We start from the raw sequence: 12,771 nt of genomic DNA, 5'->3' as shown, positions 1-12,771 counted from the left end.
TTATATCTATTTCGACCTCTTTGGAAAACGCGTATCTAAATTGCATCACACAAATTCAGCGACGACAAACACAAAGTACGTGTAATATGAAATACTCGCATATATTTATTTACTTGAATTAACATAAATATTTTTCATATAAACGAAAAAAAAACATTTCTTACTTTAATTTGCTGTTAGAGCACGGTATTGAGCATGGTGCAATGTATAATGGAATTTTGCATCATTTTTGGCGAATCGACATTCACCTGACATTTCATGTGTACGTTTAAAAAATCATAACTTCTTGACGGATCGATGGATTTTAATGATTCAAAATGCAAACACGGGCGAAACTTCAAACGTTAGTAATTTTTTAACGAAGTCTCGATCAACGAACTGGTACTCTTGATTTACGTCTTATTTTTGCATCCAGAATCTCCCATTGAGATTTTTCTCAAGGTTGAGCGAACAACCTGTATAGGCGAAGGAGATACAGTGTTGCAAATGAAACTATTTGAAATGAAATAAAAAAAACATTTTGGTTCCAATTTGGAAGAAAGACGAATTTTGTCCCGGCCAGCGCGGTTACAGAAACCACGTGGCGTTGAACGAAGGCGTGATCGTTACTCAACAGTCGAGGTGGCCGTAAAAGAAGCCGGTGTTCCAGATCGTCGCGGCGCCACGATCGCCCGTAAACGTTTCGCGTTACCGGTGTATCGTTGTGATTATTTAATTTCCAGCGTACGAAAGTGCGTGGCGACATCGGGTTCTCGGCCACGCGCCTCAAGGAAAATCGGGACATCGGAGATCGACAGTCCGGACGCGTAGCGAGCCCGGGAGTCTCACGTACGACGTGGTCGGTCGTGCAGGGCATCGCGATGCACCTACCGCGAAGGACCATCTTCCCACCGACACGAGTATTAATTTGTTTGCCCTCGACAGTTAACGCGCGACCATTGCTGCGAACGCCGCGGTCCGTTTCCAAACAATCGCGGTTTCGCTCGTAATCGAGTCTCGTCGGTGCGTTCAATTTTAGCCGGTTCAACGTTCACGCTATTGCCAGACGAAACAAGTTTGTAGTAATATTGTGCTGCTCGACGTAATTGTGGTGGATTGCAGTTCGTTGGATGGCTGCGTCGTTACCTGTCGCGAACAAACGAGGAACGTTTGCGCGGCTATTTCTCATCTAGCGCTCGAGGAAAAGTAAAGAACGAATTCGAGGTTGATTTGCAAACCAGCTTTCGAGTTATCAAACCCGTCGTGAGCATCACTCGTTAATATATCAATAGCGGCAATAGGAACGCGCCTCGTAAATCGGCAAATCTCTTAACGAGCAGCTGTTCGTTATCAATTCGAGGTATCGTTCTCGCCCGAGGAGAGAGCGTTTCGGAAAAATCGTCAGCCAGCGGTAGTCCTTATCCGACAGTGCGATACCTCCGCCACGCTGGCCGATATATCGTCGTCCGATCATAATTACGATCGTTAGAAATCCGCGAGCAGAATGGGGGACGAGGGAACTGGTTTATCGGATCCATCCAACGGAGATGCGTATCGTAAGCGTCGCGACTCGTACAGCGCGGCGATAGACGAGCCATCAGGATTCGGTCGTCGCGCGGTGCCGCCGATAAAGTCTCAGCGAACGAAACTCGGGGACAATTCGAGCCTCGAGTCCGAGACCTGGTCCACGGAGAGCTCGATGCTGAAACGAGACCTGACCAGGACCTCGTCGACGGACACCAGCAGATCCTGGAACGACAGCGTCGAGATACCGGAGGAACTGTTGGCCAGACTGACCAGGTGCCGTTCCGTTCTAACGGCCAAGTTCTCCGTCTCGTCCGAGTGTCAGTGTCAGTGTCAGTGTCGGTGCAGCCAGTGCCAATACTATCGCCGTAAGATCTCTAGCTGCTCGAGCAAGGATCACTCGATCCTCGGCGGTTTCAAGAGGAAGGACTCCGGGTACTCGGTGTCCACCTGCCAGAGCATTCTGCCGGCGTCTTCCGGCAGGAATTCGGTCGCCAGTCTGTTCCAGGAGATCAAGGAGGATCGCGGCAACGATCCCCGGGAGAGGATCGCCGGGGTGATCCAGCGTCGGCACTCGGATCAAACGCAGGCGCCACGCGGCTGCAAGATCCCCGGCATCGATAACCGCAGACACTCGGAGCAAACGCTCGCCAGAGACGCCACCGGCTGCGCCCGAGGTGCCGGCGGCGTCGACGCGACCACGACGAAACGAATCGTCGCGAGAACCAGTCCGCGGTTTTTTCCGGGGAAGGTCACCGGCTCCGGTACCAACGAGTCCTGGCCGTCTTTGCATAATGAAAGTCACGGGACCGATCCGGCCAGGGAACCCCCGACCGACAGACGTTTCGCCCAGCAACCGAAAAAGGAGAGAAGAGAGAACGCGGATAGTCCCGGCGAGCGTCGAAGGAGCAGCGTCGCCATCACGCCCAAGATGATGAGGAGACGGTTTTCCGAGCAGCTGATCCTCGAGGGTGGCCTGGGCAGCGTTCACGATTACGAGGATCTGGTGGAAGAGCCGGAAGAGGGTGCCGAGGAGGAGTCTCTCACCGCGATAAACGCTCGAAAGAGAATCACCTTGAAGAGACATTACTATCCGGAGGGTGGATGGGGACACGTGATCGTGCTGGTCGTCGTTCTCGTACAACTGATCTGTCACGGTGTCCAGCTTGGCTCGGGAGTACTTCTCGCTCCCGCTTCGGAACGATTTCACGAGGGTGTTGCTCATGCAGGTACGGGTTAATCTTTTACACTCGAATGTCGCCGTACCGGGGCAACAATCCGTACCCCGTTAACTTACCTTTCAGGGGGTTTTGTACTTTTAATATATGCTACGATGCAGAATGATGATGTGTTTTAATGTTAGCGTCATTTTGCAGGGCCTAAGGAAGGTTCTTCTTTGCTAAATAATTCGTTGCTGAATGTACTCTGTGAAGAATTTAATGTTTTACATACAGAATCAGCTTCGAACCGATAAGATTGATCTGTTGGGCCCTCTGTTGTTGTCTCCACGCTGTGATAAATCTGTTCTACTCTCGTCAAGTAAATCTGTCTTTGTACAAAATTAGGTTCTCGATTAAAAGAATTTTTTAACAGGTAATTTTAAATGTGATAAATTTTATTTAACTTACATTTCTGCATAGAGTTTATAGTGACGTTAAATCATCGGTAACGACAAGATTCTGTGAAATTTAGAACCGTAAAAATAAATTAAAAAATTTTCAAAATAACTACTTCTTTTTGTTAGAAAGAAGATAGTGTTTTATCCAAGGAACTCGTATTTTCACTTCGTACTAACAGCATTTTGTAAATTTTCAATACTTATATACACAAAACGCCATTATGTGTTGCGAAATTAATTATAGAAATATTTCTATTAGAAATTTTACATTTTATTGCACACTTGTTATCATCGAATCGTTCTATATAAAAAAAAACTTTAGATAAAGTAGATTTAAGCAAACAAAATATAAAAAGGTCGAATGTTCTTGAGCATCGTTGAATGTTTGACTGGTGATTTGTTACTGATGTAACAACTAAGCTTTTGGCGCGTGAGGGAATCCGTGTTAAATGGAAAAAGTTGGATACGATTGATCAAGGTTTGTTTAGCGAATCTGCTGGTAGGGATCAAGGCAAAGTGGAAGTGTGTAGAAAGCAAAGAAAGGGAAATTCAAGTGGAAAGTCGCAAAGAGGGATAGAAAGTATGTTTTAGGGTGGTGGAGATGAGGTTCTTAATTTATGGGCCCTCGTGGTCTGTGTACTGACGTAAATACATTGTCGAATTTGAAGAATCGCTTGGAACGTGTAGTTCTTTTATTCTTAAGAACTCATTCTCTTAGGAGGGGAGGATAAGAAATTTTTAGGAAAAAACGGGGCTTAAAACGTACAGTACAATGAATTAAAACAGATCCTAGAATTCTAATAATTTATATCAGTCGTTTGGATAAAATATAATGTTGAAATATAATATTGCAATTTGGAAGATATCGAATTTTTAAAAATTTTATGTTTTTCTTCTAGAATTCGTAACTTACTAAACGCATTGAATTTTTTATCGAGCAATCGATTTGGCGTGAAATGATCGAATGTTATCTATTATTGCACTTTGCTACGATGCAAAGATATTTAATAATAATGTAAATTGAGATTTGCAAAATGTACCGTTATCGTAAATTTTGTTTATCGATATGACAGCACGTGCAATTCTTCTTTCAATTACTTTTTAAAAAGAAAATTATTGGGAACAAAGTTATTCCCTGTTTATGTTCCTTACTTTTTTACGACCAAGCTGGTATTTTACGATTGAACGATTTCAGGTTTAAAAGAAACATTCCTATGGTAATTTTAAATAAACTGCATTCGAATAATGGAGTTTCGATGGCAAGCTATTCGGGTTACAGAGAAGATTCTAGTGTACGTAATGTTGGTTCGAATGCTATGGAAAACGATACCCTCAGGAATATAGCGCGACGAGTTAAAAGATTCTCAAGGGAGTGATCTTGCAAGTTGCAGAGATAAACCCGCATGATGAGATTTAAAATAACAACAACATGCATCTGATTGCCAAAATAGGGAAACTTCAACATTTTATACTTTACGACCCTCTAAATCTATCGATATTCACGTCCCAAAAATTGTATTATTTCGATGAATGTTTGGAAAATAAGTGCAAAATATAGGTTTCAAGTTAAAATATTCGATCTTAATTTTTACAGTTTTATTCAGGTCGTACAACTTTTATTTGAAACATTTTTTTCATTTTTTCATTTATATTTCATCGTTCGCTCCAACATGGGCAAAGTTAGAACTGTTCGTTCAGGGAAACGTCGCTTCGGTTCATCTTTAAATATACCAATAATGTCGGCAATAACTATATTTACTTCCTTTTCATTCTTCCAAGGAGACAGTCTCAAAGCTTAACTATCTTTATTCATTTCTTTTAACCAAATGTTACATCCAACGCTATAATGTATTTTCACAATTTACTTAACTATCCTTTGGGAATAGAAAATAAATTTTTCAATAATTTTTATTGACTTTTCAAGTTTTTATTACAATGCAATTCTCAAGGTTGACTAAATCAAAAAATATCAAAAAGATTATAATTCGGTAGGTTTCCTGTCATCGCCCTTAGCAAAACAATTAATTTATGTTGAACATTGGCAAAATGGCGAAAGCTTAAATTAAAAATTGCAAAACTTTCTCACTTTTTCCGCCACTTTTTAATAAAACTATACGATATACTCGTTATAAAAATATAATTTTGGTACGGGCGAGAGCTACTAGTATGTGGAACAACGTGTTAAAATTTCAGAACAATCGAACGTATGGTTTTTGAGATTTCATCTACGCCAGTTAAGGAAGTAACATTTCGAGGGAAACGCATTTAAAGTCTGCAAGATCATACTAATCGATCCCAGCTCCATATAGAAGTCCTTCCAGAAAGTTTCTCACCCAGATGGCATAAATGCTAGGATTTCACAATACCTGATATTTATCTCTTAAAATTTAACAGTAGATTCTTAAATATATAAAATTAAATAAAAAAGAAAATTGATTTGTTGAGGTCTGACACGAGACTGCCCTCTTAACTTGGCACTGTGTTCATAAATTCTTTCTTAAAAATTCTAAATACATAATTGGTGTGCACGTTCGAGTCGCAAGAGACGCGGATACTTAAATATTTTCGTAATCGCGATTCGTACGCGCGAAATGTTCGCATGTACTAAGAATCAAGATTACTGCTGATACATCCGCTGGGATAGGTCTATCAGATTCTGTCTTTTTGGTCTGTTGTTGTGATCACTGGGGTTCAATAAGCTTACAAGCAAGCAGGTTCTTGCGGTTACCAAGGCGTGTATGATATTCTTTTGTCGTAGTTGGTAATTTCTTCTTTAATCGCGCAGATCCTCCGAGATCATGGCGGATGATACCGCTCGGCGTGTACCAGCCGGCGTTACAAATGAGCTTAGCTGGTTCGCGCTGAAATCTTTGCACGATCTGAATAGTATAATTGCTAGTAAACCTTTACCTTTAATACCCTATGTTACATCCTCGCTATTTTTAATACTTTTCAAATTATTTCTGGTCTTCTGCTACTGCAAACACGTTCCCCGCGCATGCGTAATTCCTTTACGCGTTCGATAAACGTCCTCCAAATAATTCTCAAATTCCTAACGCTAGAACTGCCGAATCAATCAACACGAACCGTTCGTAATTTCTAATAAAAATTGTACAAAATTCATCGAACTGGATTTTCGAAAATTTATCATAGTTTTTTTTATAAGCGAACGAATAAACATTTATTTCCATTGCATTATACATTTCTTCGGGTATCTATCGTTTCAATCACTTTGTTACAAATAAATAGACTGTAACTGTTGGTAGTTATACCGTTAAATATCCAAAACTGAGAATCATTTGAAACAGGGACAAGACTGGACGTCAATGTCCATAACAGCCAAGGTGGACGTTAAACGAAAAATATATATCGCGTCGTTTATGCTTTCTCTGCAGGACCCACCCATTTAGCGATTCATAGTTAGATCACGTTTGAAACTTTATTTAAATTACTGTCTTCGATGTTGTTGTCGGAGTCAGGTTGTAAATACGAACGCACCGTTTGCATTACGAGAAGATTGGATCTCTTCCTGCGATTGCCCGAAAGGAATAATTGTCCGGTCAGTTCGCTTTCGAGTTTCAAAATATGCGTGATGTCCCATCAGAAAGGGGACACTTGCAATTATCTCGTACGATTTAAAACGTCCTGTACCAAGTTTTATCGCGGTCATATAATTATACAAGAATATTAATATCGGCTACAATGCATAATTCAGTCTGAAACATTTCTTTACATAGTCTGGGGGCCGATGGAAGTACAGTCCGGGCCACGATATAGCGAGAGCCGTAAACTCGAGTAGGTGTCAAATTTTACACGTTTCACAGCTCCCGAAACAAGCGAATTGACATAAATACGAGCAGCTAAAGGCCTTAGGCCATAGTCAGGGCCGTACGAACAAATTGTTTCATCTAGCGTCGCCATTTTTAAAGGCTTATGACACAGATCGCATTTTTGTCAAGGCCAACATGGGCAAAGTCAGAATTTCAAGAAGTGTATACATATATAGCAACCGAGGGGTCGTGAGAGCGCTTGTGAGAACGCGAGCCCTCTGGTGGCAAGCATGAGAGGCGACGCCACAGACTTATCACGTCTCCGACACGTAATTGTAAGCTAAGGGGTTAAACGACCAAATACTTGATTCGATTTAAAGAATCCAAGCTAACCTTGACGTGGCTCATCAAGTATTTAAGATGCTTGAATACCGACCGTACTTTTAGAAAAACCTTTTCGCTACTGCACAGCAATTTTCCTTAGAAACAATCCGTTTTATGCAGAGCTTACACATCGACCAAATGGTTCATCCGAGTCTACTGCGTGAGAGCGAAAGGGATACTTCGCGCTTGTTTACAGTTTTCGCATTGTAATATCATCTTGAACGGGTGCCCGCTTATTCTTGCACCTCGAGAATCGAGCAACGCTTTCCGTTAAGTATACTTTTCAATTATTTGCTAAATAATCTATTTAGCATGAAGACATACAATACGTAAAACTTAAGCGCGTAATAGTTATATTTGATTAAATTTAATTCGTACCTGTTTTCCCCACCTGTCCACTTAATTTTGCCCGTAACTGTATATGAAAATCCCAAGTTTGAATAAAAATATGATCAGTCGTTCCCCTGGTGGTGTTAACCGCGTTACTCGGAGAAGCGAATTTACGATGGCGCCTTGAGTTTAACCGTATTTTGATTTCACAGAAATTGTCCAAGCGATCCGATAAGTGGGGCATAAAATGTAAAATCATCCGAGCCGAAAGGGCCGATAAATGGGTGCATCCACTCGGCAGGAATGGTCGAAGCGCTCCGATAAGAGGCGAAACTTTTCGCGAAAACGAGTAAGCTTAGCGGCGAGATACAAGCACCGTGTAAACGATTCCATACACCTGTACGGCAACTGTCGTCCCGGCGAACGGTACTTACCTACCGTAACTCGCACTCGCGGCTTCTACGAGTTCTGTTCTATATTGCACACGACCGTGCACTCTTAACCTACATGAGTTTGCGGCTAGATACACGTGCAATCGCTTGGCAAACTAGTACGCGAGCTCGGATCGTTTTATTGATTCCGATGCTAACGCCAACTAAACCGTATCCAATAAACTGACCGACCCACAGCCCCCCTAGAAACCTTTGATTTTTAATCGATTTCCCGACAAATTGATCCCTTCGAACCAGATCATCAATCTTTCAACCCTCGCTCAACTTATGCCTCCACTTTGACTCCTCGAAACTATTCGTTTCAAATGTGCGTGCACGTCGAGTGACTTTCAATGCAAAATTTTTTCTGTCTTTTCTGGTATGTACAGGGTGTTCCGTGTTTTTCCGTACACACTTCAGCAGTGTGTTCTACAAGTATAAAATAAGACTAAAGTGTTGCATAACAGAAAATTCATAAATGATGTGTTAGAAAGGTATGATAGAAATGTAAAATGCGATGTTCTTTTATTTACTAAACAAATTTACTGACCCAGACCTAACGTCAACTAAACCGTATCACAGCCCTCTAGAAACGTTTGACTTTTAATCGATTTCCCGACAAATTGATCCCTTCGAACCAGATCATCAATCTTTCAACCCTCGCTCAACTTCTGCCTCCATTTTGACTCCTCGAAACTATTCGTTTCAAATGTGCGTGCACGTCGAGTGACTTTCAATGCAAAATTTTTTCTATTTTCTGTATATACAAAAAGAATTAATTGTTTAACACTAGATTTATGGAAGCCGTCAATTTCACGGATGTCTGATTCCATATTTAACACTTTACCGACCGGTAGCGGTTGATTAATCGGCTATCGGTCGGCAAGCGTTGGTCGGTAAAAAAGTTGATTAATACGCTATCGGTCGGTGAGTGTTGGCCGGTAAAAAAGTCGATTAATAGGCTATCGGCCGGTAATGTGTTAAAATTGCAGAACGCGTAAATATTATTTTTTAACGACTGAAGTTGAATTTGATCGATGCAATGGCATGAATACATATTCTAGTTAAAAGAAAAATCGTAATGTAAGGTAATCGTCTACATGAAAGGTACCAATGAATATACGTGCGATCAATGCCCGTAAATCTAGCGTTAAAGATGTCACAGAGGACTCCTCCAAAAATTATTAGTTACCCATTATCACATATAAAATTCGTCGAAAATAAGGCGACAATTCTTGAAGAAAGTTCGTAATCCGTCTTAATAAGAATTTACATTTTTGCAGATTCGATCAATACCATCGGATTTACCATAAATTATTCGATAGGTCTTATCGTACGATACAGGTCGTTTCCTTTGCATTACGTTCGGTGCGTGCAGATTAATCCAAGGATTTCTGGTGATAAAGTTGTTTGGTACACTGGAAATAAATAGGTCACAAGCAATTGTCGCCTTCTCGAAAGAAGTTGTACCTTGTAAAAAATGACATCTTGCGAGAAACATATCGGGGAAGTTTGTTCTGTACTTTTTCTAAGAGGCTGCAATATTTATTGTAATGGAGGCTCCAAACACAAGAGTCATACTTTAAGCGTGGGAAGACAAGCGCACTGAATAATTCCTTTGAGGTAACAGGATTACGAGAATATAGGGAATTACGGTTTAGAAGAGACATAACTTTTTATACAGGTTGTCCTGTTATTCGTAGTACAACCAGCGAGGGGGTGATTTCTCGTGGCAGAGAAAGTTCAAAGTGTAAACTAACAGTTTTTTCTTCTAATACGACTTGACCTGGAGCGTCTGTTCGTTACTGTCTACTATTGCAAACTCGATTTTCCTGAAAACGAAATTTCTGATACCGGTATTCGTGAATTCTAAATACTGCCAGGATCATCTGTAAGATTTGCTATTTTTAAGCACAACCGTTCAATAAAAATTTTTAAATGCTTTTGCAATAAAATTAGACCCTTTGTAATGTTTTATAAATTTTTTTTTTGAGACAGAGCTTTCTCCTAATGCGAAGAACAAGACACCACCGCATACGCAACGATATAAACTATTTTAATTAGATGGTGGGTCGAGGTTAATTCGGTGGAATTTAAGGAGGAGTGTCACAACTTTAAACAACCACTTTCCAATATAAAAGTTTCCAAGCTCTCGATACAGGTAGTTTTTCGATTTTGTTCAGCGTGTCGGTTTAAGCGGCATATTTAACCTAATCGTTCGTAAAATTCGCATCTCCGATGTTCTTTTATTGACGGGCGCGAAACGGCCCGGTCGTCGAACGCGCGGAATGGAATCGAACTTGTGTAAAAATTGGAAAAGCATCAGTCGAGATAAAGGTTTAATGGATTTTCGAGATCCCTCCGGACGAGATTGTGGAATTTTCAATTATTCGGGAATTTATGTTCCCCGGGCACGGTTTGATTGGAAAGCTGAAAGGTCGCGATCGTTGGCGTGGCTCGAAGAAAATTAAACCGATTTCCCGGTCGCGGGAAATATTTTTCGCGGCGATTAGAAAGCTCCGCGAAGCGCGTCTGTTGGGATAAGCAAGGATATCGTGGTCCGTAAACGCGGTGAAAACTCATGTTTATGGATTTTGGAAAGGTAGAAATTCTTTTGCAGGAGAATGTGAAAATCTGGAGCACCGTTTGTCTCGGTCGTCGTAAAAAAATAAAGAAAATGGAACGCATTTTACGACGGTTATATCCGTTGCTGTAAAAGCTTAAGGATTACGGCCCGATGCTTTCATGTTGCGTTCGACGAACTTGAAAGGATACTCGAGTCGAAACAACAAATACTTGAAAACATTTTCATTATCAATTATTTAAATTATTTAAAGATTGTATCTTCGAGCGTGTATCACTGTTGGAAGGTTAATTGGCTCGAAGAACTTGAACGTGTTCTGTAATTGACGTACTGCTGCTCGTAAATATTTCGACCACGTCGTCCAATAATCTATCGGGTGTTATTTTATTTTTGTTATAAAAATACATTAATGTTATAATTAATTTTTTGGTTAACTTTAGAATTGCGAATAATGAAAATTTTCGCGTTCGCTTTTCCAATATAGAGTTACGTATAAACATTAAACGCGAATTGCAGTTGCGTTACGAAATACGAATATTAATCGCGTTGCAAGTTGCAAGTAACATGAATTTGATCGCGATTGTCTTTACTGTTGTGATATTCCGGGTAGGGTCCAGGAATCAGCTGTGTATCTCCGCTGCCCGAGTCTTCTTTCACTCCGTTTGAGAAACAAAAGAATTCTTATAATTTCATTTGCTACTATAAGAAGCGGTATAGTCGGTTTCTCTAGTCTGTTGGTAATGTTGTGAGCGACGCCACCAGAGGGGTCGCGTTCTCACAAGCGCTCGAGTGACTCCTCGGTTGCTACATGTATACCTCGTCTGTAATGATAATACAAAAATCTAATATTAGGTATTCCTCCTTAAAAGTCATTTAGAGAAAGCCACTTCCGCCGCCCTTGTTTTGCAGCTACGTACTCAGCTTTCAAGCTTTCTATCGTCGATGTAGCAGCAGTGGACAATTTTTTTCGCGTTTACTATCTTTACCGACTTCAGCTGTCGATTCGAACGATTCTCGCAGTCACCGTTCCTGAACGTAGAGCGCGCAACAAAATCGTTGGTATTTCCATGAAATCGATACCTCAGTTTTTGTAACAAAAACGCAGTTGAATTGTAATACCATAAAAGTAATACAAAATTTCATAAAGCAGTAGACCTATTGCACGTACTGTGAAATTCTACCTTACCAACCATCGATAACTTATCGATCCCGGCAAGCAACAGTTACATTTAATATCCCTAGAAATGAGAAACCTTAAAATCCCGGGAGTAAACAACGTTGCAATCTAATAAGAATTGTTTTGTTATAAAAAACAGTATTAATGAGACTCATAATTCAAACTAAATATGTACACATAAGTCTTTTATGCTCATCAGTGTCATCAGATCATTTATTCACATAATTTCTTCGTTATTGATCCCAGAAGCAAGAAAAAAATAATAAATATTCTATTTTACATAGAATTTATTAAACGTATAAAAGAAATATAGATAAAAATTAAGAAATTCCATTATTCTTCATAGTTGAGTTCGGCGTGATTCCAGACCATTCGTACTTAAACGTAATACCCAGTATACTTTCAAAAAATTGATTTTTTTTAGGGCTCGCGTAAGAATGCCCCCTTAAAGTTTTAACAGAGAATACTTTGGCGAGCCACTGTAGTGGCACATATTACCTTCTGGAAACAGACGAAGGGGATTAAAGATCGTCGTAGGAACGGTTGGCAAAGCGTAACGGAGTTGATTTAAATTCGCCCGGTATAGCGAGGACTTTCTAACAGAAAGCTTTTCCAGCTTACAGCGTGTACGTAGCATCCGGGAATTCGCGGAAACCTTATTGCCAACGTGACTAATGCTACCGCGTAAGAAACGTCTGTCGGTGTAATGGATCGATAAGTCGTTCGACTCGACCGAATCACGCCGTTGACAAATGTCTTTTAGCCGCGACGAATGCAAAGCAGCCATGCTAAAGGAGTGTCTACCTAGTAGGTTGCTTCTGCTTCTGGTCGCGGAAACGTCTCGTCGCGATTGGAACGATAGCAAAATGTGCATTAAAACCAGACGAGACGAAGAACAATGACGCATTGATGTTTGTCAAAATTAACATTAATCTGACGTCGAAAATATTCTTTGGTTATTCGCCGTTCAATAT

At 40.7% G+C, this 12,771-nt stretch overlaps 1 protein-coding gene across 1 annotated transcript in view; it reads left to right on the top strand.

Moving 5' to 3' along the window:
- Nucleotides 1-1,483: 1,483 nt before the first annotated feature.
- LOC122402732 overlaps nt 1,484-12,771 on the top strand; it is a 94,245-nt gene continuing 82,957 nt past the window's right edge. Inside the window, exon 1 of the mRNA XM_043405754.1 lies at nt 1,484-2,732. Within this exon, the coding sequence (XP_043261689.1) occupies nt 1,484-2,732 (1,249 nt within the window). The remainder of the gene's footprint in view (nt 2,733-12,771) is intronic.

Source organism: Colletes gigas, unplaced genomic scaffold, assembly GCF_013123115.1.
Source record: "Colletes gigas isolate AHSC1104 unplaced genomic scaffold, ASM1312311v1 Colletes_gigas_Sc00039, whole genome shotgun sequence".
In the NCBI taxonomy this organism is placed as follows: domain Eukaryota; kingdom Metazoa; phylum Arthropoda; class Insecta; order Hymenoptera; family Colletidae; genus Colletes; species Colletes gigas.
Note: the sequence above shows the minus strand (reverse complement) of the source record. Positions and strands in the feature narration are given on the sequence as shown.